Raw genomic sequence first — 26,987 nt, 5'->3', positions numbered from 1 at the left:
CAGCTGTAAGATGGTGTTGCCTGTATTGAATTTGGGTTTTCAGAAGTCGCAAGATAGTAGTCAATGAAACTTTTTAAAATCATTGGTAAAGCTATTTGGAAATAGAATTGGTTTATTATTATTGTTATATCAATGGAGATGCAGTGAAAAGCTTGTCTAGAATACTGTTTATACAGATCAAATCATATCATAGCAAATTGATGTAGAACAAGGCAAGCAAATAACTGAATGCAGAATAAAGTTCAAAAGAACATTAGTAATTCTTGGAAACAGAAGATTTAACAGGAGCAATAGTAGATTGGTTTACCCTTGGGGAAAACTTGCTTATCTAATTAATAAGATCCAATCTTGGTTTGAGTTTCTGCACCCTCCCATTCTTATAGACTCCATTATAGTTTAAATGTTTGTCAATTTCTTGAATATAATCAATAACTTGGCCTCCAGAGCCCTTTGGTGTAGAGAACTCTGAAGATTCTTGAAACTTGGTGAAGAAATTCTTCCTAGTTTTGAAATGGTGCCCTCCAGTTCTAGATACCTCTGCTTAAACATCCTTGTAGTTTTCTTTCTGTTAATTTCCTATAGACTGTTTGTAAATTTCAATAAAATCACTTCTCATTCTTCTATAATACTTAAATGAGCATATCTCAGCTTGCCCGATCTTTTATTTTTCCATACATCAATCTCTTGGTTCCAGGAAACAATCTAGTAAACCTTCTCTGCACTGCCTTCAATGAAAGCATGTCATTCCTTCAATATGTAGATCAAACTAAATGCAGTGTTCCAGGTATGGTCTCACCAGCATCCTGTGAGCATCCAAAATTTTCCTACTTTTATACTCCATTAACCTACCTAATTCCACTTGTATTTGTATGCTAACCTTTTCTGTTTAATCTACTGAGATCCCCAGATCTTTATGTAGCAACAATTTGCAGACTTACTGTTTACATTCATTCTTCCAAAATCTTCCCTCCACATTTTCCCCTATATGCTCCATTTGCCAACTTTTAATTAATCTACATTTGCAAGAAAAAATTTGTGAACCCTTTGCAATTACCTGGTTTTCTGCATTAATTACTCATAAAATGTCATCTGATCTTCATCTAAGTCACCATAATAGACACGCACTATCTTGTCTAAATTATAACACACAAACAATTGTACTTTTCATGTCTTTATTGAACACAATATTTAATCATTCACAGTCCAGGCTAGAAGAAGTATGTGAACTTTTGTGTATTTAATAATTGGTAGAACCTCCTTTAGCAGCAATAACCTCCACCAAATGTTTCCTGTAGCTGCTGACCAGACTTGCGCAAGGGCGAGGAGGAATTTTAGACCATTCCTCCATACAAAACTCTTTAAGTTCATCAGTATTTCTGGGATACCTTGTATGAGCAACCCTGTTCAGCTTATGCCACAGCATGTCAATTAGGTTAAGAGCTGGACTCTGACCTGGCCATTCCAAAACACAAATTTTCTTCTTTTTAAACCATTCCGTTGTTGATTTACTCTTGTGTTTCAGATCATTGTCTTGTTGCATCATCCAATTTCTATTAAGCTTTAGGTGACAGACCACTACCCTGACATTCTCCTGTAAAATGCCTTGATACAATTTAGAATTTATTATTCCTTCAACAATTGCAAGCTGTCCAGGCCCTGAGGCAGCAAAGCAGCCCCAAACCACAATGCTCCTTCCACCATGCTTCACTGTTGGTATGAGGTTTTGGTGTTGGTGTGCAGTGCCCTTTTTTCTTCAAACATGGCAGTGTGCATTTCTGCCAAAAATTCAACTTTTGTCTCATCTGTCCACAGAACATTGTCCCAGAAGTGCTGCAGAACATCCAGATGGTCTTTTCCAAACTTGAAAACAGCAATGTTTTTTGGCGAGCAGTGATTTCCACCGTGGTGTCCTTCCACGAACACCATTCTTGTTCAGTGTTTTTCTTGTAGTGGACGCATGAACAAAGGCTTTAGCAAGTTCTAAAGATTTCTGCAAGTCTTTTGCTGTTACCCTTGAGTTCTTTCTAGCCTCCTTCAGCATTGTACGTTGTGCTCTTAGTGTGATCTTTGCAGGATGCCCACTCCTAGGGAGAGTAGAAACAGTACTGAGTTTCCTCCATTTGTAGACATTTTCTCTGACTGTGGACTGATGAACACTCATGTCTTTAGAAATGCTTTTGTTGTCTTTTCCAGCTTCATGTATCTCTACAATTAATTCTACCTCTAAGGTCCTCTGAAAGTTGTTTTCATTGAGGCATGGTGCACATAAACAGATCTTTCTTGAAGAGCAGGCTCTCTGTCAGTAACCTGACCTTGTATGTCTCTTCTTATATCGGACAGGACTCCTCCACAACCCACACCTCCAGTCTAACTTCATTGATTGGAACACCTGACTCCAAATAGCTTTAGTAGAAGGCATTATCACAGAGGTTCACGTACTTGATTGAACCTAGACTGTGCTTGTTTAAATAGTGTACTCAGTATTGACGAGAAGTATAGTTGTTTGTGTGTCATTAGTTTAGGCAGATTATGTTTGTCTATTTTTGGGACTTAGGTGAAGATCAGACCATATTTATGAGTAATTAATACAGAAAACCAGAGAATTGCAAAGGGTTCACAAACTTCTTCTCGCAATTGTATATCTTTCCAGGCTCTTTGTATCAGCTCTTAACTTGGTAACCTATTGTTATCATACAAATACAAGCTGTTATTCTCAGCTGGTACTACTCCATGATCCTGAGTTCATTAATTGAAGCAGAGGTTGCATGTCCAAACTCTGACAACACTGTACACCAGGAAGTAGGGATGGGAGCCTTGGGTTCCAAACCATCAGGCTCAGGAGCAGTTATTACCCTTCAACCATGAGGTTCCTGAACCATTGTGGATATCTTCATTCACCTCAGCAGTGAACTGATTCCACAACCTAAGGACTCACTTTCAAGGACTCTACAATTTATATTTTCATTGTTGTTTTTGTTTTGGTATTCACTGTTTATCTTTTGCACATTGGCTGCTTGTCTTTGTGTGTAGTTTTCCATTGATTCTATTCTGTTTCTTTGTATCTACTGTGAATGTCCACAAGAAAGTGAATCTGATGGTAGTATATGGTGACATATGTACTTTAAACCATGGAACAAAAACAATTTTGGGGAAAAAATAGGTTTTGCATTTAAAACAATTTTGATCATTTAATATTGATAAAATATGTACAGAAAGGTAAGTAGAATGCCCATTGAACAGCCACAGTTGGTCTATTCATTTTAGTCATGGAGGACTACAGAACAGAAACTGGTCCTTCAGACCATCTAATCTGTGCTGAACCATTTAAACTGCCTAATCCCATTGACCTGCACCCAGACCATAACCCTCCAAAACCCTCCCATTCATGTACTTATCCAAACTTATCTTGGATGTTGAAATCAAAATCGCATCTACTACTTGCACTGGCAGTTTGTTCTACACTCTCACCACCCTCTCAGTGAAGAAGTTTCCTCTCATGTTCTCTTTAAACATTTTACCTTTCACCCTTCATCCATGACTTCTAGTTGAAGTCCCACCCAACATCAGCAGAATAGCCTGCTTGTATTTACCCCTCATAATATTGTATAGTTCTAATCAAATCTTCCCTCAATCTTCTACCTTCCAGGGAATAAATTTCTAATTTATTCAATCTTTCCTTGTATCTTGGGCCCTCCAATGCCATCAACATCTTTGTGAATTTTCTCTGTACTCATTCAATCTTATTTATTATCTTTCCTGTAGGTAGGCAACCAAAACTGCACACAATATTCCAAATTTGTCCTTGCCATAGTCTTCTGCAACTTCTACATAACATCCCAACTCCAGTACTCAGTACTTTGGTCTATGAAGGCCAGTATGCCAAAAGCTTTCTTTATGACCCTACCTACCTGTAATGCCACTTTGAATGAATTCCCAGACCCCTTTGTTCTGCCATACCCCTCAGTGCCCCCACCTCTCGTTGTGCAAGACCCAGCCTGATTGGTTGTACCATAATACAACACCTTGCATTTCTCTGCATTAACTTCCTTCTGCCATTCTTCAACCCATTTTTCTAGCTTGTTCAGAGCCTTTGATAGTCTTCCTCGTTGTCCACTACACCCACAATCTTGGCATCATCCGCAAATTTGCTGATCCAGTTAACCACATTATCATCCAGATCGTTGATATAGATGCCAAACAGCAACGGACCTAGCACCGATCCCTGCATCACTCCACTAACCACAGGCCTCCAGTCAAAGAGGTATCCATCTACTACCACTCGCTGGCTTCTTCTGCAAAGCCTATGTCTAATCCAATTTACTACCTCATCTTGAATGCCAAGTGACTGAACTTTCTTGACCAACCTTCCATGTAGACAACATCCACTGCCTTGCCTTCATCAACTTTCCTGGTAACATCTTAAAACTCTAAGATTGGCTAGACACAACCTCCCATGCACAAAGCCATGCTGATTATCCCTAACCAGTCCCTGTCTATCCAAATAAATATCCAGTCTCCTAGAATACCTTCCAATAACTTTCCCACTAGTGATGTTAGGCTTATCAGCCTGTAATTTCCTGGTTTATTCTTAGCCTTTTCTAAACAGTGGAACGACATTAGCTATCCTCCAATCCTCCCAGTACTTCGCCTTTTGCTAACAATGATTTAAATATCACTGCTGGGTCCCTGCAATTTCAGCACTTGCCTCCCACAGGGTCAGAGAGAACACCTTGTCAGGCCCCTGGGGATTTGTCCAAACTGATTTTCCTCAAGACAGTAACCACCTCCAACTCCTCCTCTAATCTGTATAGCGTCCATGACCCTGTTGCTGCTTTGCCTCACTTCTATAGACTCTGTCTATCTCGCAAGTAAATACAGATGCAAAAAATCCATTTAAGATCTTTCCCCATTTCTTTTGGCTCCACGCATAGATTATCATTCTGATCTGCCAGAGGGCTGATTTTTGTCCCTTGCAATCCTTTTGCTATTAACATATCTGTAGATTCTCCTTTACCTTGTCTGCTAGAGCAACCTCATGCCTTCTTTCAGTCCTCCTTGCATTCTTTCATTTTTAATACTCCACAAGCACCTCGTTTGTTACTACCTGCCTATACCTGCTTTTTTTTCTTAACCTGGGACTCAATATCTCTTGAAAACCAAGGTTTTCTACACTTACCATCTTTAACATTTATTCTGACAGGTACATACAATCTTTGTACTCTCAATATTTCACTTTTGAAGGCCTCCCACTTACCAAGTACACCTTTGCCAGAAGATAGCCTGTCCCAATCCACACTTGCTAGATCCTTTCTGATGCCACCTAAATTGGTCTATCTCCAATTTAGAATCTCAACCTGAGAACCAGACCTGTATTTTCCATACTTATCTTGAAACTAATGGCATAATGATCACCTAGATGCAAAGTGTTCCCCTACACAAACTTCTGTCACCTGCCCTGTCTCATTCCCTAAATGGAGATCAAGTATTGCATATTCTGTCATTGGGACTTTAATGTCCTGATTAAGGAAACTTTCCGAATACACTTAACAAATTCTATCCCATCTAGTCCCAGTCGATATGTGGAAATTTAAAAATTTCTGTCTGCTTTTCTATCATACTCATAATTTTCTTGGAATTTTGATTAGTGTTAGAGAGAATCATGGGTATGCTAATATTAATAGAAGTGCTAAGGGATGAAAAAGTCATTCTGGATGAGTTGTGGTTCGGGGAAACAGTTTAGTTCTCTGAAATTATCAGAAGACTAAGACCCATGAATGGAGTAATTCTGAAATAAAAATGCCAGAAGTACAGATTTATTTGATATTTTGGACTTTTCATTAAGTTTGGAAGACTGCATTGTATCTAGGTCAGAAGGTGTGATGTTTCTCGTTCAGTTGAGCTTCATTGGAATATTGTAGGAGCAACTAGACAACGGAATGACCCATTGGGGCACCCTTTGAGACAAGGGTAGTGCAATCTGATGTGACCAGAATGAACAATAAGTTTTCCTGAATGCTATTGGTATCGTTTTGCTTTGGAAACTGAAGTAGTAAACCTCAGTTTATTAAAGAAGAATGACGCGTAGCAAAGCAAATAGAGCTCCTCCTCATTTAATGAAGGACGCTTTTGATGACATCATTTCTGGCTTATCTGCCATCCAGGGCATCTCAAGTGTCCTCTTTCTTTAAGGATCATGGTTTCCCTTCTGCTGTCATCAATGATGCCCTCACCCACATCTCCTCCACCCATCCTCCTGTTACCACAACAGAGACAGAGTTCCTACTGTCCTCACCTACCACCCCACCAGTCTCCGGATCCAGCACATTATCCTCCGCAACTTCCGCCACCTTCAACAGGACCCCACCACTAAGCACATCTTTCCCTCTCCACCGCTCTCCGCTTTCCGCAGGGATCGGTCCCTCCGCGACTCCCTGGTCCACACGTCCCTCCCCATGGATCTCCCACCTGGCACTTATCCCTGTAAGCATAAGTGTTACACCTGTCCCTACACCACCTCTCTTGCCACCATTCGGGGCCGCAATCAGTCCTTCCAGGTGAGGCAACACTTGTGAGTCTGTTGGGGTCATCTATTGCATCTGATACTCCTGGTGCGGCCTCCTCTATATCAGTGAAACCCGACGCAGATTGGAGGAACTGCTTTGTCGAGCACCTCTGCTCCGTCCGCCACAATGGACAGGATCTCCCGGTTGCCACCCACTTCAATTCCACTTCACATTCCCATTCAGATATGTCCATACATGGCCTGCTCTACTGCCAGGATGAGGCTAAACTCAGGTTGGAGGAGCAACACCTCGTATACCTTCTGGGTAGTCTCCAGCCCCTGGGCATGAACATTGAATTCTCCAACTTCCGGTAATTCCCCCCCCCCCCCTCCCCCATCCGTGTTTCACTCTGCCCCCTCCCCCAGCTGCCCTATTACCTCCCTCATGGTTCTGCCTCCTTCTACTACCCATTGTGCTTTCCCCTATTCCTTCACCTTTCCTGCCTATCACCTCCCTGCTTCCCCTCCCCCACCCCTTTATCTTTCCCCTTACTGGTTTTTCACCTGGCACCTACCAGCCTTCTCCTGCCCACCCTCCCCCCACCTCCTTTATAGGGCCTCTGCCTCCTCCCTCTTCAGTCCTGACGAAGGGTTCCGACCCGAAACGTTGACTGATCATTTCCATGGATGCTGCTCGACCTGCTGAGTTCCTCCAGCGTGTTATGAATGTTGCTCTGCCACCCTTGTGCCTCTTGTTGTCATTCTGGAGACGTGCAGCCCTTTCATCCCCCATCTCTTCATCTCGTCTGCTGTTTGTTGTTTGTCTCTGATCCTGGAGACATGCATGCCTCTCCTCCTCTGTTTCTTCTTCTCTCATTTTTTTTTGTCCTGACTCTTTGATCCTGGAGTCGTACGGCCCTGGCCTCATTCGATTCTTGTTCTCTCCCTCTCCTTACCGCTTCCCGACGACGTTTGGCGTCATCTCTTGACCATAATGTCCCCCTTCTCTTTCCACGCAGCATAATTAGGTTGACCGTTTTTTTTTTACCCTAATGCTGGATAGAAGATACGAAGCAGTAACACCAAAGGATGCTGATTATTCTTGGTGATGTGGTTGGCGCTCTCCTAAATGGATGTGATATAGTCACCACTGTCCTTTGACTGCAGCAAAGGGTTTTATGGGTGTCTCGGCGTACGTCATTACAATAAGATTTAATTATCTCTTATTGATGGGTGGCAGTTAGATCTGTCCCAATCCTGCACATGCTGTTGGTGATTAGCAGAATGTGGACCCCTCGAAATAGAGCTGCCTTGCCCTTTTGCTCCGGTAGGTGTCGCTGCTGAGGCTGGCCATGCGCATGCATCGGGCTGTCATGTCCTGATTTCCATGATGGCCAATGGGGTCTCGGGTCAAAGCAAGCCTGTTGATTTTTGGCGAATGAGCAATTTTATACGAACATATAACCCTGAACTTTGCCTGCATTCTGTAAGTTAGCGCATTTTAATTCGATTTAGCCAAAAATAAGTGCCGATGTAATGCACCATTTGCGCTAGTTAGAGGTCACAAACAGACAGAGCCTGAGAGTTTTAATAGTATATAGATAGATAAGTCAGAAGACAAGACAGAAAGCCCAGGCACGCCATTTGAAAGTGTGTGTGTCTTTTTTCTCCAGTTGTCATTTAGTTTCCCTAGTTAGAGAAGAATACATTGTGAACATAGAAAGTTACTACCCAGGAACAGGCCATTCAGCCCTCTGTCTGTGTTGACAATGACACTAATCTAACTAATCCCATCTAGCCAGGCATGATTGTCATCTCTTTATTTCCTGCCTGATCATGTTAGTCTAATTGCCTCTTAAATGTTGTTATCATACCTGCTTCTACAACCTCCATTGCAGCACATAGACCCATTAATATTAGACATTTCTACCCCGGGGAGAAAGGCTCTCACTATCTAGTAATTTCCTATACTTATGTTAGGTCACCCCTCAGCTTCCAACACTCTCGTGAAAACATTGTAAGCGTGTTCAAACTCTCCTTTTAACTTGTACACTCCAATCCAGGTGACACTCTAGTGAACCTCTTCTGCGTCCTCTCCAAAACTTTGGTTCCTTTCTGTGGTGTGGTGACCAGAACTGCACTCAGTACTCCATGTGCCCTAACCAAAGTTTTATACAGCTGCGAGAAACTTGACTACTTATAGCTGACACCCCAAATGATGAAGGCAGGTATGCTTTATGCTGCCTTTAGCATTCTAGTCATTTGTGTTGTCAGTTTCAGGAAGTCATGGCTTCACACTACAAGATCTTTCTGTACATTAATGCTTCCAAGGGTTCTGCTGTTTATATACTTTCCCTTTGCATTGGGCCATCTCCTCATTCCTTTTAGACTGTATTTCTCTGCCCAATTTTCAAATGATATAAATCCTCCTATATTCTTTGACAGCCTTCTGCAACTCCACTGATTTTTTTTTGTCATCTTCAGAACTACTAATCAGATACACTATTTTCATCCAAATAATTAATAAATATTTTGAAAACGGAAGTCCTAGCATTAATCCTTGTGGAACGCCACAGTGCAGTGAACTCACTGAATTTAGTCATACATCAGGTGCAGTGGTCAGTGGGAAGATAGTAAAAAGAAGGCCAAGCATTGCTAGAGATGTAAGAATGGGAGTGACATTGATAAAGTTGGAAAGTTTGAATATTCTGGAGGGGACAGCCCATTCAAAATGCTAAGAGATGAAAAGATGTTGTGTTGCTGCTGTGTTAGTATTGTTGAAAGTTGATAATAATGTGAATATGGAGGCTGGTGGGAATAATGTTGAGGACAAGAATGTTGTTCTGCAAGAAAAGAGAAATGTGGGAAAAGGAATAGCCAAGATGAGAGCTCTTTCATATATAGAGAACTTGTAGTTGGAGAAAATGGAAATTCTGATCAATAGGTTGTAAAAGGGCTATGTAGGCACTGGAGAGGGGAGCTGACCAGTGCCCTTTTCTGTTTAAAAGGTGACAGTATGGAAATACTTAGAGTTATGAAAGGTCCTATTTTCATGGAAAAGGAGAATAAGTAGCATTCCATACAACTTACCAAAAAAGACAAGTAGGTTTTTTTTGGGGGTGGGGTGGGTGGTGGGAGAAGATAATGACTTTTCCAGAGTGGTGAGAATGGGAAAGTTGCTATGACCAAGTTTTGTGCATTGGTTTCAGATAGTCTAATTTACAAAACAAAATTGCACTTGGATTTGAGTCAGAATGGGGTGGGCCGACTCTCTACTAATAAATATGCTCATGCTGAGGACTTTGTAAATTCACTATCACATGTTAATGAGAGAGCGAGGTGTGCCTTGCTCTGCATATCCAGGCCAGGATATAATTTGTGGGTGTTGGTTAGGTGTCAAAAACAATTGCCTTCTAGCTAGATCAGATTCAGATTGGCCTTCATTGGGTTAGATTTGTTGTTAATTTTATTTGAGGGCAGCTATTGAGAGGAAGTTAATGGTGGATATTGTTAGGGAAATAGCATTGATAAATTTAAGAAAAAGCGAAATGAACAAGAAAGGCAATACCGGATAATGTTAAGAGTTGGATAAGGAAGGATGAAAAATATTGAAAAATATTTCTGTGCTATATATTCTAAATAACATTTTATCCAGTAGAATTTCTGTTGTACTATTTTTCTAAAGTACTGGTTTTCTTTTTTGGTAGGGAATATATAACAGAATGCAGTTTTTTCCTCAGAAGACACAAATTTATGGATGTAACAAAAAAAAGTAGGAAACAGGAATTAGCTATAAACCTGATTGAGCCTGCTCATCTTGTTAAATGAAATCATGGCTTATCTGATCTTATTGTTAAGTAAACTCATTGCTGTTGATTTTGCATTGGATTTCTGAGCGAATAATTAGTTTAGATAAGCTATTTATAGAGAGCCCTTGTTACATACACCTGTTAGGGTGCATTCTCCAGTTACCTTATAAGGTAACCAACCATAGCCTTCAGCCGGGAGCAGATATCATCAGGTGGTTCCCAACCTACACAGTGTTTCGACCCTTAACCACGACACTCTCCAGTTGGTGGGCTAGCAGTGGTGGCCTAATCACTGCCCATCTGCTCCTGGCTTCCAGCTTCCCTCCTCTCGCCTACTCCAAATCCACCAAGAGGCTTGTTCTGCCTCTTCCCCCATCCTACGAACTGCTTGTTTTTTTTTGCTCCTTTCGTCCAGGCCCAGATCTGACAACAACCGCTATGCTGATTTGGCTGGGAAACCTCTGCAGCCGATCTCCACAGGGAACAACCATGCCTGCCATCCCTTGTCTTTACGCTCCTGCACTAAGGGCTGGTACTTCAAGGCCTTTCTCTCATGGGCCTCTTCCCATCCCTCCTCCCACGGCACAGTCAGCTCAACCAGAATTATTTTCTTGTCTTCGGTTGACCACAGTATAATGTAGGGTTGTGTGCACCACATCCGGGAACTGCAACCTCCTTCCCATGTCGACCCTCATCTCCCAGGACCTGGCTGTTAGCAGCAGATTGTGCTTTGGTTGTTTGGTTACAAAAGGCCTAGCTCCCTCTTTGATGAAGATGGAATAAAATTTCCAAAAGTAGGTTAGTTAGTGTTTTCATTAGATTTTATCTCCATTGTACTTAAGTTGAAAAACTTCCTGAGATGAAAAGGCACTTTATTATCTTTCCTCTGTTTGTTACAAGTGGCTTGAGAATGGTCCTATAACATATCAAAAAGAACAGAGAACTTCACTATTTTTCTTACATTTTTGTTAAAATATCCTTTTAATGTACATAGCTGGAAAGATTCTGTAAAACAACGAGGTCTCAGCCCGAAACATCAACTGTTTATTCATTTCCATGCTGTATGACCTGCTGAGCTCTTCCAGCACTTTGTGTGTGTGTTGCTTTAGATTTCCAGCATCTGTGGAATTTCTCATGTTTATGAATAATGACTGGTTAAAAATTATCTTGCCTAACATTATTCATTAGTTTTGTAGAATCTTTCTAGCCATATCTCCTGACTTTTTATTTAGAGGTACAGCACAGAACATGCCATTCTGGCCCAGCAAGCTGTGCTGCCCGGCATCATACTTACACTCTAGCCTGTTCATAGGACAAGTTACAATGACCAATTAACCTACTAACTAGTATGTCTTTGGATAGTGGGAGGAAAGCACCTGAAGGAAGGACACGGGGAGAACATACAAGCTCCTTCCAGATGGCGCTGGAATTGAATTCCAAACTCTGATGCCCCGAGTTGTAATAGTGTTGCACTTACTGTTGTGCTACCATGACCCTCCATTAAGTGTTTGAAGTGATGGTCTCCCCGGGTCAATAGCCAGTCAACAGCTCTTTACTCTAGTATTCCACTCATGATATACCGGATCTCATTTAATTCAAAATTTGTTCCTTGGTATGGGAAATTTCCATTCATGAGAGTATAGTACTGCTTAGCCAGAGAGGCTGGTTAAGTCATTTCACTTGCACTTTCAGGTTTCTAAGAACTGAGAGGGGTGTTTGGTGACTTCTCAGTAGCCCTGACTTCAGCAAATATTACTTAAAGATGGCTAAACTTACACTGTATATTTTAGTCAATTTACATGATTGGCACTGAATGGCATATTTTATAGAGGCAAAGCTGAGAATTGAACAAATTTCATGACATATGCCAGTGATATTTCATCTATTTCTGATTAAATCTGATTCTGAATTTAGAAAAATTGTATTTTATACAAAACAGTGCCCTGAGCTGTTGCAAGGAATGCATCTCTTCTTTTAGAATCAAGTTTAATATCACTGGCATATGTCGTGTAATTTTGTACAGCTACAGTATTTTGCAATTCACAGTAATTAATAAACTATAAATTAAAATAAGAAATAAATATAAAGTAAGTAGTGCAGAGAGCAAGAAAAGAAAAGTAAAATAGTAAGGTAGTATATGTGGGTTCATTGTCCATTCAGAAATCTCATGGCGTAGGGGAAGATGGTGGCTTTTCTTAGAAAGTTGAGCGTGTGTCTTCAGGCTCCTATACCACCACCTTGATGGTAGCAATGGGAAGAGGAAATGTCTGTGTGATGTGGGTCTTTAATGATGGATGCCACCTTTTTGAGGTATTGCCTTTTGAAAGTATCCTTGATGTTGGGGCTGCTAGTGTCCATGATGGAACTGACGGAATTCACAACTTTCTGCAGCTTTTTCCAATGTTTTATTGGTTTATAGTAGAGACTTACTGTTCTATGAAAATATTACAAAAAGTGATGGCATGGATCAGTGACTTGCCTTCTAGAATCCCAAAGTTTGTTTAATGTCAGGAATGTTGATGAACAAGAAATGATGAATGGAGGAGATCAGGGAACACCATTGCAATCTGTGGAATACTTCTGTAGGCCAGATATACTTCTCTATACTCTGGAGGAAATGGATGTGGTATTTGCTACAACAGGAAAATGAAACTGCTTTGAACCAGGATTTGTATTGAAATTTTGTAGAATTTTGATGAAAAGACCAATCTGGCTTTCAAGACCAGCACAGCTATCCAGAAATGCGGAAGCATTTGTCTGAAAATTCAAAAGTAAAATAGACCTAAGAATATGTTATTGTGTAACTGGTTCCTGCTTTTCGTTCAATTAGATGAGCACTGATCTGATTATAACCTCGTGATTTCTGCTTATCCACGGTAACCTTCCACACTCTCACACTGATCCCTCTCTCCATCCATCCCACCTTATTTGTCTGTCTCTTCCTTTTTAAAAAAATCTGGCCGAATCAATTCTATTAAAATGAATATCTTACCTAAATTTATATACCTTTTTCAAGCTGTGCCTGTTTTTATTCCTGAATCTTTTTTGGACTCTTTGGATTCAGTTCTTTCTTTCTATGTATGGAAGAATAAAAAACCTCGTATAAATAAAGCTCACCTTCAAAAAACCAAAGAGAATGGAGGATTTGCCTTACCCAATTTTAGGTTATATTATTGGGTAGTTAATATACGTAATGTTACGTTTGGGATATATTACATTAACCATGAGAATTGCCCTACATGGGTTTCTTTGGAAGTCAACTCCGTTATAAAATTTTCCATTAATTCTTTACTTGGATCCTCGCTTCCTTTGTCTTTAACTAAACGAATTGACAATGTGGTGGTTAAACATACATTGAGGATTTGGTTACAGTTTAGAAAACATTTTGATTTATTGAGATTCTCCCTCTCAAGTCCCATATTTTCTAATTTTTTTTTAAAACCATCTTTAATTGACTTATCTTTTATAGAATGGGATAGATTAGGTATTAAACGATTTCAGGATTTCTTTGATGGAGGGAATCTCTTTTGTGCACCTTTCAATGAAACTTAACCTTTCCAACACTCACTTTTTGCGATATCTACAGATTAGAGATTTTTTAAGACCTCAATTATTTACAATTCCTACAAAAGATAAGAATATAATAGATACAATTTTTAACCTGAAACCCTTTGATAACGGTTCAATATCTTACATTTATGGTCTACTGATGGGACTGGAAAAGGCCTCTTTAGATAAAATTAAAGGAGATTGGGAAAAGGATTTACAGATTTTCATATCTGAAGAGAGCTGGAAGATTATTTTAAAATTGATTAATTCTTCATCATTATGTGCTCGTCATTCTTTATTACGATTCAAAGTGGTACATAGAGTTCATATGTCTAAAGACAAGCTTTCCCGTTTCTACGCAGATATTTCCCCTTACTGTGATAGATGTGCCAATGGAATGGCCATACTAATTCATATGTTTTGGACATGTCGAGCCTTGAAAAATTCTGGAAAGATGTATTTCAAACTTTTTCTGCACTTTTCAATGTCAGCTTTAAGCCCAGTCCTTTAACTGCCTTGTTTGGTATTGTTGAGTGAGGATAGTGCTACAAAACTGAAGCCATCTAATTTGTGGGAATTGGCCTTTATGTCTCTTATGGCCAGGAGGGCAATCTTGCTCATGTGGAAGGAGGCCACCCTGCCCACTCATGTTCAATCGCTATCTGACATTATGTTGTGCCTTGATCTAGAGAAGATTCGTTGTTCGATTTCTAATTCTAAACATGATTTTCTAATGTTATGGAGACCCTTTCTGAATTATTTTCACAATCTTTGAACTGTTATTGAAGTATGGATCTGAGCCATTATTATTATAATATCATATGGTAAGGTATTTTTCTTTCTTTCTTTTTTTTTTACCGTCCAGCTCATTTTGGTAGTGGGGGTAGATTTTTTTAAAAAATAAAATACAATTATTTTATTTATTTCATTTCATAATTCAATCTTTTTTATACATGATTGATTTGGAATATGGGATACTGTGATCATATTACTGTTAAACGTAATGTAATTCGTATTATTTGTATCCTTATGAATTTTGTGCTTGTACTCATGTAATTTATATAATATCAATAAAAATATTGAAAAAGAAAAAATCAGACTTGATATTTTACAGTCAGGTTAGTTAACTGGGCTCTAAAATAAGGTTACTTAATACAATAAGTGAAGTTCACTGTTCTACTGCTATAACCAAAATTCCCTATGTAGGCATATCCCCATTAATATTTTATCATTATCACACATTTCATTTGCTGTAAAGTACTTTGAAATGTTGTTTTGAAATTTTAGAAGCAATGTCTGAAATATTTTTGACTTCAATATTGTCATTAATCCCAAAAAGCCTTATTTGACCACGAGCAGAATTAGACCATTTGGCCCTTTGAGTCTGCTCTGCCATTCCATTGTGGCTGATTTATTATACCTCTTAACCCCATTCTCCTGACAGTGAATTCCACAGATCCCCTGTCCTCCGGCTAAAGAAATTCCTCCTCATCTCTGTTCTAAAGGGGCATCCCTCTATTTTGAGGCTGTGCTGTCTGGTCCCAATCTCCCCCACTATAGGATACATCAAAATTCAAAGTAATTTATTATCAAATTGAGTGATGTTATTTCTTTTGGTTCAAGTGCTTGATGGTTGAGCGGTAATAACTGTTGCTGAAGCTGGTGATGTTTAGTCCTGAGGCTGTTGTATCACATTCCCAATGGCACAGCGAGAAGCGAGCAAGGCCTAGGTGGTGGGGATTCCTAATGATAGATGCTGCTTTCCTGTGACAACTATAGGCAATAGTTTCTGTTTGGTTGAATGGTTTCTTGAATAATTGGTGGAGGGGAATAGTAGGATGTTGCAAAATAGCTTAGAAAAATGGATAGACTATTATGAATGTGATTTTTTTCATTTTCAGCATTTGCATTAAAATCAAAGGAATTTTTCAATGTTGTCTTCAAATACAACATTTGCTTCTGTTGGCATGAGAGTTTAAAATTTAGTCATCCCCTCTGAATCACTTTCATGCACTTTGCAATATATTTGCATAATTTTGCAATTGATATGAAAGCTCTACTGAAAGGTTAATTGACTTGCAACATTAATTTTGTTTTTTGACAAATAATCCCAGATCTTTCGACCACTATCTTGTTTTAATTGATTTAGGAATTGTGGTTGAAATTCTAGAAGCAATGATGCTAGAAATCTACTACTTTAAACAAATGTGCACAGTGCCATTTTTAAAATATATTTGGAAAACTTAACCTTGTACATTTATTTGTAATTAACTAAAATCTGTAATAAAGTAGGAAACCTGGTTCCTTGAACTTGCTACATACTGCTTTGGTTGAAGTGGAAGGGAGATATGGAATAGGAACTTCAAAGTTAAATTTTAACTTAAGTGTTGGTTTTTCAGCTGTTTAAAGTACATCATATCTCACCATTTAACTTGTCACTCATTTTCTAAAGTATTGAAGTTTTAAGGGAAGATTTGGAGGAATGTATTAAGGATTGTTGGAAAACTACAGCAATTTGTGTATAGTTCAAGGGGAGAAAATCTGAAGTGCTTTGGGACCTTAATGTCACACGTGCATTTGCTGTTCACTGATATTTTGTGTTCACTGTTGACTTTGTGTTTAATTTCACTGTGGAAATGTTAAAAAGAACTGCAGATACCCTATGGGTAACAATGAGAAAAAGAGAAGGAAGCATTTATGATTATCAATAAAGCAGAAAATGGAGTTATTGCAGAAGCTTGATCGTGGTGTGTCTATGCGGAATCTTACTGAAGAAAATAGTGTCGGAACTACTACTGTATATGATTTAAATAAACAGAAAGACAAGTTACTGAAGTTTTATAGTGACAATGATGTTCTACATTTATTCCAATGGGTCCTTTACCATGTGTTTGATTCGGTTTGTTTGAAGCTGTATATTTTTATGTTTTATTGAATGTTTTTGTTGGAAATAATTTTTTTTCTTGTCATTATTCCCTAAACAATACAGTATAACAACTATTTACATTGTATTTACATTGTGTTAGGTATTATAAGTAACCTAGAGATAATTTAAAGTATACGGGAGGGTGTGCGTAGGTTTGGTGCGCCGCCGGGTCCTAAAGTCCACCACACTGAGCCAGGTTAAATAAGGGACTTGAGCATACCACATAAACGTTGCTGGTGAACGTAGCAGGCCAGGCAGCATCTCTAGGAAGAGGTGCAGTCGACGTTTCGGGCCGAGACCCTTCGTCAGGACTAACTGAAAGAAGAGCTAGTAAGAGATTTGAAAGTGGGCGGGGGAGAGGGAGATCCGAAATGATAAGAGAAGACAGGAGGGGGAGAGATGGAAAATGTCCTGAAGGTGTGGAAGGGCCTGGGATGGGGACACCAAGTACCTCATGGCGGAGAGGGTCACCTTCAGAGCTTGACGAGAGAAGCGACGAGAGGCAGAGTCAATAAAGTGTAAGAAATTACAGATGGGGAGCAGTGAGAGTTGGTTTCACTGAACTCCCGTTGAAGAGAAGATTTAAACTTCTTCAGTGTAGGCATTACCGGAAGAGGCTTCGCAGTAGTGAACCTCTTACTAGCTCTTCTTTCAGTTAGTCCTGAAGAAGGGTCTCAGCCCGAAACGTCAACTGTACCTCTTTCTAGAGATGCTGTCTGGCCTGCTGCGTTCACCGGCAACTTTTATGTGTGCTGCTTGAAATTCCAGCATCTACAGATTTCGTTGTGCTTGCGTTTTGAAATTCACTACTGTGAAGCCTCTTCCGGTGATGCCTGCACTGAAGAAGTTTAAATCTTCTCTTTGAAGGGAGTTCAATGAAACCATCTCTCACTGCTCCCCATCTGTAATTTCTTACATTTTGTTGACTCTGCCTCTCGTCGCTTCTCCCGTCAAGCTCTGAAGGCAACCCTCTCCGCCATGAGGAGGTATTTGGTGTCCCTATCCCAGGCCCTTCCATACCTTCGGGACACTTTCCATTCCTCCCCCTCCTGTCTTCTCCTATCATTTCGGATCTCCCCCTCCCACTTTCAAATCTCTTACTAGCTCTTCTTTCAGTTAGTCCTGATGAAGGGTCTTGGCCCGAAATGTCGACTGTACCTCTTCCTAGAGATGCTGCCTGGCCTGCTGCATTCACCAGCAACTTTTATGTGTGAGACTTGAGCATACGTGTTTTTTGGTATCGGGTGGGGGAGGTCTGAAATCCAAAAAATTCTGAATTCCGAAATGCATCTGGCCCCAAGGATTTCAGATAAGGGATTGTGGACCTGTATATGAATTTTTCATCAGTCTGATTGATTTCTCTTCACTGCAGTGGACACTTTGTGCAGCCTTGGAAGTAGGGTTGAATCATAGAGTTTAGAGCAACACATGACAGGAATTTTATGATTTCTGATTAAAAATTTGCACACACAGAAATCCCAGTGTTGGTATCAATTACTTACTTACTGTCCATTACACCTTTTGGCATTTGGGCAGCAATAAAGGTCCTCCATCTGTCCGTCCTTGGATATCTAGATATAGAAGGGTTCGTCATTGCTGTTACTGTAACAGTTTTGTTTGACTAGTCAGGGTTGTTAGCCCTGAACCAAGAGGACTGATGGACAACTCTTAGTCTGGCCTCTATTTTGACCTGCCTGGCATGGGTGACCCTACCAAGAGCCAAAACTGATCCTGACTCCAGCCGGCATAGCTCTCCAAGTCATTGAGGCATGCAAGCATCCAAGCCACGACAAGGTTGTGGTCCTCTTGGAGGATGGTATTAATATTACAGTATAATAATGGCAAAAGATGAATTTTATTGTTGGCACAAATAGGTAATGCAGGCCAAAAAAAAAAAACAGGAATTCTGAGTCAACCAGCATCTTTGGAGCAAAAGGATTGTTGACATTTTGCATTGTGGACTGTACACCAGGACAGAGTAACACAGGGCTCCCAGCCTCTGTCACTTTTGTCCACAAAATATCGGCTGTGAATAGGACACCGAACAAAATATTATAAGTTAAAACGATTGACTGAAAGGAAATGTACTAATGCATTGAATATGGTTGTATTTTAATTTTGTCATTGCAAGGTCATCAACTCAAACTAAAAGTAGTATCTAGTAGTATGGGCACCTGAAGATCATGAGAAGTTAATGATCTTCAACTTCCACCAGTTGAGTTACAGGCAGACAGTTGACATCATGAGTTGAGTTATCTTCACAGACGAGCACAAAAGAACTTGGCTTAATCAGTGGAGTTAGAAATTTGAGTTTCTATTAGTTCAAACTGCATTTATTATCGAAGTATGTATACAACCTTGATGTGTCTCTTTACAGGCAGCCACAAAACAAGAAACCAGAAAGAACCCATTTTAAAACAAAAAGACAAACACCCATTGTGCAGAGAGAGGGATAAAACATTGTGCAAACAATAAAAGTAAGCAAATTGCATTTAGAATGAAAGTGAGTCCTCCGACATGAAGCCTGGAGCAGGCCCACAACCTCAGCAAAGAGCAGAGTAAACATCGTGAAGCAGTGAACGGAGCTGGCCCGACTCTCGTCTCTGGTTCAGAAACCTTGCCCTTTCAATTAATCTGGCCTAGTGTTTAAATCGCCCATTCCTCGTTCTAAGACCCAGGCCCTGTTGCATTGTTACACTCTGGGCCTATACTCTGCAGCCACATTTTGACCTATAACCAACGTTTCCAAATCAGCCCAGCACTTGGATCGATCAAACCTCACTCTTGGTTTAGGTGGACAAGCCACGAATCTGCCTCTCCTTTGCTCTGCTCGCCCTGACTTCTCCTCGACTATGCCTCGACCTTGCCCTAACTTTGCCTTACACCCGCATCCTTCAACTCTTAATTCAGCCTCTCTCTCCTTCACTCACCTCTTTGTTTGTGGTGATCGTTAACCATCATTTTTTGCATAAAAAGTGTGATTAATAAGGTATTTAGTTGTATTTCTTGTTTTGTTAACTGTGAGTAAGTTGCCCCTCGCCCACAGCAGAGCTATCTTAAAGCAGTAGTATTTTCTAAGAATGGTGGGAAAATGTGCATAAAACATTATGTCAAGTAAACTTTGTTGCATGTTTTTAGGTCTGTACTGATTAATAAGTATTTGGGTGAACTGCAGCTAGTGATGCAAAAATATTTTCTGTTCTCTTAAAGCTGTCCATATCTCCATCGAACAACTGGAGACACAGAAAGAAAGTATCATCTACGTTATTATAAGACTGGTACATGTATCCATGAAACAGATGCTCGTGGGCATTGTGTGAAGAATGGACTTCATTGTGCATTTGCGCATGGACCACATGATCTTCGCCCTCCAGTATATGATATAAGGTATTTTTGTTTTTTATTATGATTATACCATACTTGACATAATTTTATGTCTGCCTTTTACCTCTTGTCTTTGTGTTGTCTGTTATCTTTGGTTCAAACTTTTTCTGGCATGTAAGATTTGTTTCTTTAAATGCATTCTCCTAATGAAATTTTCAAACTTTCTGGACATGCATTGTGCTTGGATTGCTTTTTGTATTTTCCATGTATATCAAGCCACTTATTTTTTTTCCCCTTGTCTGCCTGACTCCTAGTAATGCACTGCCTCAGTTATACGTTGTTTCATTAGACTGTTGTATAGATACATTAATAATCTACACAACAGGTGGAATAGTTTCAATGCAGAAATATGCTGGGTTTGTCAATACCAGTAAATATTTGTTGTAGGTTTTATATTGTGCATATAAATATTGTTGCTAATTGATGAATGATTTATCACACAAGTTTTGGTTTAAGCATTTGAGAAATCCATTTGAAAGCACCCATTCATACAGTTCTTAGACATCAAGGAATGTCTAGTTCATTCTTTAACAATGTTGACTCATGAGTTGAAGAATGGTGGTGTTTCCACTATACTGTCCATGTCAAAAATATACTCTCCATTTGCCGGTGGCACTCCTCATTTGTAATCTCCAGTCCATGATTTCAGAGTGGAACTTGGTAGTATCTGCTCAAATGTGCCTTCTTTCAATGAATCGCTGGCACTGGCTTGATGTTTCCATTCAAAGTTGATTGCTAAATTTTGTTGATTTTAATTGACATTCTAGCTCCAAATTTAAACCCTGTAGGAGTTGAATGAATACCCACTTAATATGATTTTAAATGCAGAACTTTGTTTTGGATTTAATTTGAAGACAAAGGGGAAATTATTACCTCAATAAGATGATAATATGTCTTGATACAAACTTAGGGATTTATATATTATTAAGTGTTGAAAATTCATCTATTGCCTGGAGAATTTTGAGAAAAAAATCTCTGCCTTGCCTCTCTGCTATCCCCACCCCTCAAGCCTTCCTAATATATGTACTTTCTCAGTACTGTTTGTTTTAGAATTTACACCCTGATTTCAGAAAAGCAGAGGTTATATATGTGAGCAGTTAGTGAATTATGTTTACAATGTGGTGCATTGTATTTGATGTGCTGTGCTATAGTGTTGAAATATCAAGTCAAGATGAAAGATGCTGGGAAAAACTCAGGTGAGGCAGTATGTGTAGATAGAGAGTGAACTGGTATTTTAGATTTTTCATCAGAAGTGTTCGTCAGAATCACTTTGAGCATCATTTCCAGTACTTTTTTAAAATTTCAAGCAGCTGCACCTAATTTACATTGAAATATCAATTCCCTGGTTCACCTTCTCCTATTAGGGTAGTTACATCAGTAGTTATGTGAAAGTTCTGGGCATAGCTGTTAACTATGAAAATGACATCCTGCCTTGTCTCTTACGGGCCAGTTTTAGTCTTTGTAGAGTTTGTTATTTAAGAAAGTGTTTGAGATATCCAGTGATTGTACAGGGATTTCTTCAGTCAGTGAAGACTGTATCTAAGCTTTTAATCCAAGCTGAGTGATAATGTGACATGATTGAAAATAGATGAAAATGCCTTCTACTGTGGGCATGCTTAAAACAACTTCAGAGTTGGCTGATTTCCCTCGCATTGTGAACCAATGAAAATCAACCCTACAGAGAATTTTTTTGGAGGTGTAGAACCCTACAGACAATTTTTTTGGAGAAGGGAGTAGAATGTCCCTGCAATTTATATTTCGAGTCACTTGTTACTTCATCAGCCTTGTGGGTAAGTAAGGAAAATATTGTTCCCCTCTGAGAGGTAACTTTTTTCAATGGATTATATTTGTTTTTCCCGATCCTAGCCTGAGAGTAATGAAAGTTAGGTCAGCTGTATAACTTGGGTCCAAATATTTATCTGGAAGTCTAACTTGCACTTTCTCTTACTTTCTTTATGTCCCTGGAAAGGAGTTATTTCTTTAAACATGGGATTAATGCAAACATTAAATTCATTTAGTACTTTGAAAGATTTTTTCATTGTTGCACAAAAGACAGGCAGTCACATGAGGTCATTTGGAATGACCGAAAGCTCGGACACATAGGTGGATCTTGACAAGGTTTGTGTCAAGAGATGGATGCCATCAGTGATGGAAAGGAGTTGTTCGAAAATGAGTTTGAAGAGGTATATTCAGGAGGAAAGAGGACACTGTAAGTAACGTTCCCTCTAATTTTTACACCTATGTGGACCAACCTTTGGTCTGAGCAGGAAGATTTTACATGGCCTGAAAACTGTGTGGCAGTTTAAATGATTTTTTCCCTTTGTAATATGCATACTATGAATATTTAGAATGTCAATTTAAAAATCACATTGTGGAAATGTATTTCACTTGTTACAAATTGGCTTTTTTGACTGTAACAAAATGGAACCTTCATTGCACCAGAGTGCTTTGCTAATGGTGTTTGTGCAATGTTATACCGATAGACCTGAAGTGCATGACAAACTACAGAAAAACAAGTGGATTTGGTTACTAGAAGAATGCTAAGCACACTGGTTAAGCAGCCAAACAGAATGTATCCTTCTTTGAACTGGCACAAGTAGATGACGCTTGTGTAGAAAGGAGTGACTTTTTTCAAAGCTGTCACCGGCTCTTGTGCATACTAGCCCTCCCTTGCTGCACATAAAATAAATGCTCTTGTGATTGATCCAATCTGAGTTAATTGTTGCAAAACGTAGTGAAAAGGTGATTGACAGAACTTGGATGTTCCACCGTGATCACATTTCAGTGCAGAAGGGACCCAAGGGGCATTCTGGTGTCTGCCTGCTCCTGGGAGAAGCTCCGGCGGAGTAGTGATCACCAAAAAGTAAATTTGCTTTTGACTTTGTGTGGTCTTTCTAGGCAAGTGGCCAATACCAAGATCTGCCCTGCTCCCATTCTGTACACTGTGATCTGAGCTACTATCTGTTGAGTGGATCAGTTTCTCTCACCGTGATTCCGACGCTTACGGCAAAGTGACCAGAAATGTATGGGTATCAATGATTAGGTTTAACCAGTAAGAGTGTCAGGGACACCTAAAATCTGGCGTCAGGGATATACTGGTACCAGTAAATAGTTTAAGTAAGAGTGGGATTTGTGGAATCTGAGCTCACAAGTTTAATCCCTATAAAACACTCTAGTGAACAAAAGAAAAAGAAAATTGGTAAGTAGGGTGAGGAAGAGAGATTAGAAATTGGTAATAATGGGACAAGGAGAGTCCTGCCTGTCCCAAGTATGGGGACATCAGCATGGTATATGTTTAATAATTAAGGGAGGGGATTGGTAGAAGAATTACAGATGGGAAACCAAGGAGTGTACATCGACCTTGGACTGTAGGAGAATTACAGGCCATGTAGAAGAACAGCCCGACCCAAGACAGGTTTGGGAAAAGCTATTCAAGAACTTAAACTATTGTTTGTTGTCATAAACCTTAATGAGGACATGGTTAGCCCCCAAATTCAAATTTTTATGAAGTTAAATTTCAGGGCTTTCAGGAACACTGTAATGGTGCCAAATGAAGATTTTAATAAAAGTATGTATGATGCATTACATGCTGCCTTTCCTAAAAAGGCTAATTGGTCTAAGATTATGGAGACACAAGGTAGAGGTGAATATTTAAAAGAATATATACAGAAGATGGTACAGAAATGGAACAATATTGAGAACTGCTGAAAGAGCAGACTATGGGACTTATAATTAGTATTATCGCAAATGGTCTTTGCATTCTATCCTTTCCAAAACAGAACAGCTTATTAATGTCCCAAATTCAGACCTAGTGGAGGTTAGTGCAGGAGACCAGGATTTATATCATGCGTTCCTGTTTTTCTCTGGACATTCCTATAAATATATGTGGAAGAGATTTATTGTGTAAAATGTGTGCTGCTATTACCTACACTACTGAGGGACTTAACGTGTGTATAGCAGAAAGCCATTGTGGGTGAAACTATTTCAGTAGTAGTCAACCTATTTTGTACAAGTGGCAGTTACTCCCCACTCACTTATCAAGGAGTTTGGAACATTTTTTGCGACAGTGCCTTGACAGCCTAAGGAGATTTTTCTAGATTTCTATCAGATCAACAACTCGGTAAGCAGCATTGTTCTCTTTACTGCATGGCTTATTCTAACTCAATTGGAAATCTTTTCCCAGAGCCTGAAAAGGGGATTGATAGATGATATAAATCAAACATGGTATGTGTCTGGTTTATCACGAGTTTGTGAACAATACAGGTTTCCCCCACCATCCGAAGGTAGAGCGTTCCTATGAAACGGTTCGTAAGCCGGAATGTCGTAAAGCGAAGAGGCAATTACCATTAATTTATATGGGAAAAATTTGTGAGTGTTCACAGAGCCAAAAATAACCTACTAAATCATGCCAAATAGCACATGAAACCTAAAATAACAGTAACATATAGTAAAAGCAGGAATGATATGATGAATACACAGCCTATATAAAGTAGAAATACTTTTCCACAATCATTGCCGCACTGTTCTCCATAGCGAAAATCTCATGCAAGCGCTCTCGGCAGAAAAATGGCGCAAGCGCTGTTCGGCAAAAACACTCTCTCCAATAACTTTTAAGCTATGAAGCTGCCAAGTCATACCAAATAATACTTTAAAAATACCTAGCCTGTATAAAGTAGAAATAATATATGTACAGTGTAGTATCACTTACGGGAATCAGGAAGACATCGAGCACACTGATGACGGTGTGTTAGGCTGAGTCGTCGGAGGTTGGGGTGGTGCAGTGGTCCCCACCCTCCGGACAGCGACCTGATACCGATCCACGAAGAATGCAGTGGTACAGTGGTAGCTGGAACACACTCAGCACATCTTTAAGAAAAAAACAAAATAAACAAGCTAATTAATTAGGTGCCGCCTGGCACGTAAGTGTCGGCCCAGATCAGAGGCGACACAATCGGCAATCGCCTCTGATCTGGGCTGACATTTACGTGCCGGGTGGCACCTAATTAATTAGCTTGTTTATTTCGGCTTTTTTTCTTAAAGATGTGCTGGGTGTCTCCCGGCTACCACTGCATTCTTCGCGGATTGGTATCTGTCCGCCGCCCGGGGGTTGGGGTGGTGGGACACTGGGGTGTCGTTTGTTTCCATCAGGGCAGGCAGGTCATCTTCTTTTATGTCTGCCTGCCTCCGTGTCGAAGATCGAGGTTCGTCATCTGCTGTGGCTGATGTGGAAGGCTTGCTTGACTGCTTAGCCTCACGCATTTTTAGATCATACAGTTCTTTGTAAGCACTCAAATCATTCTGCAAATATGCCCTAAACCAACGCACCCTTTCAAAATTAAAGTCATACTTTATCATTGCAGCGAAAATCTCACGCAGTTGCTCACCTTCAGTTCCTGGATGACTTCACTTTCGGTCCATTTGCTACTGCATTTGGTGTCAATTGTTATCCTTTCCTCTTCCATTTGCATCAGCTCTTCATCTATCAGTTCTTGGTCATGGGATGCCAAAACCTCTTCAACATCATCTTCGTCAACTTCCACAAGGCAAACTCACTTTGTCCTTACTTTGTTCACCATGATCGAAATGCTTAATTATGTCTAGTTTTATGCTAAGTGTAACACCCGTACAAACTCTTTCAGGCTTTTCTGATACCTTAGAACTCATCTTGCATATGGCTGCTCACAGGCACGTGTTTAAGTAATGCCAGCGAGAATGCCGTTCCGAATCCGGGTGAGAGCGGCTGCTTGGGGCGTGTGCTGCCTTTTTTCGTAACAGTGAAAACACCTTCTGTTAGCGAAAACAGGTTAACTAATGTAGGTCTTTCGTAACAGTGAGGTTTCGTAAAGTGGGGGACACCTGTATATGATACGCCTTTTACAAAATCCAGGGAAACTAGTGAAGTTGGAAGGATCTCCTACAGCACCCTCTGATGGACTGTTCGTGCACTTACAGATGGATTTCATAGTATTACCTTCATGTGAATGATATAAATATGATTCAGTCATTATTGATGTATTTTCATGGTGAGTTGAAGTATTTCCTTGTAGAAAGAATGGTGCAGTTACAGTAGCTAAATGTTTATTCAAGGAAATCATCCCAAGGTTCGGGATCCCTTGGAAACTGTCTAGCGACAAGGGTTCTCATTTTACTGGGAAGGTAATAAAAGAGTATGTAAGCCTTTATAGATTGACCAAAATTTCCATTATGGCTACCATCCTCAGTCAGCAAGCTTAGTAAAAAGGATGATTGGAATGATTAAAAACAAGCTTAGTAAAATGTGTGAGTGATTGAAATTTAATGAGGCAAGTTATCTTTTAGTAATCTAAAGAAATGCCAAACATGTGATAAACAGCATGATAGAGACAGTGAAAAGTCTAAAGAGCAAATCTTTGCATTAACTTAATGAGTGAAAAAACACCATATTATGGATTGTATAAAGTTTCAAACCAAACTAAAAACAAAATGAAAAAGTGCCGCAGCAACTTCAAGTGGGCGGTCATGCTTGTGACACTACTGTTGGTGCTCCACCCTGGGAAACACCTACTACTGAAGCTCTGCCCAAGGAATTACTGCTCACATCAATTATTCTCCCTGTACAGTGCCATGACTGAAACTCAGAATTACAGGACCCCGGGAACAGCAACATCATCTGAACTCCCAGGTATCAAAAATGGACGTGACATGGACTCCGCAGTGACCCCAAGTGACTTGTGAGAATGACAGTGAAGAAACAAATAGATTGACAGCTATGTCAGATGAAACTATTGCTGATTAATTTATTGACAAGCTAGTGGCAGTTCAATTGATAATTGCTGAA

The 26,987-nt window shown here is 39.8% G+C and overlaps 1 protein-coding gene across 2 annotated transcripts in view; it reads left to right on the top strand.

Moving 5' to 3' along the window:
* unkl (unk like zinc finger) overlaps window positions 1-26,987 on the top strand; it is a 154,884-nt gene that overhangs the window by 36,094 nt on the left and 91,803 nt on the right. For both annotated transcript variants that reach the window (XM_072268524.1, XM_072268523.1), the window contains exon 3: window positions 19,997-20,173. In XM_072268524.1, coding sequence (XP_072124625.1) covers window positions 19,997-20,173 — 177 coding nt within the window. The remainder of the gene's footprint in view (window positions 1-19,996; window positions 20,174-26,987) is intronic.

Source organism: Mobula birostris, chromosome 9 (assembly GCF_030028105.1).
Source record: "Mobula birostris isolate sMobBir1 chromosome 9, sMobBir1.hap1, whole genome shotgun sequence".
NCBI lineage: Eukaryota > Metazoa > Chordata > Chondrichthyes > Myliobatiformes > Myliobatidae > Mobula > Mobula birostris.
Note: the sequence above shows the minus strand (reverse complement) of the source record. Positions and strands in the feature narration are given on the sequence as shown.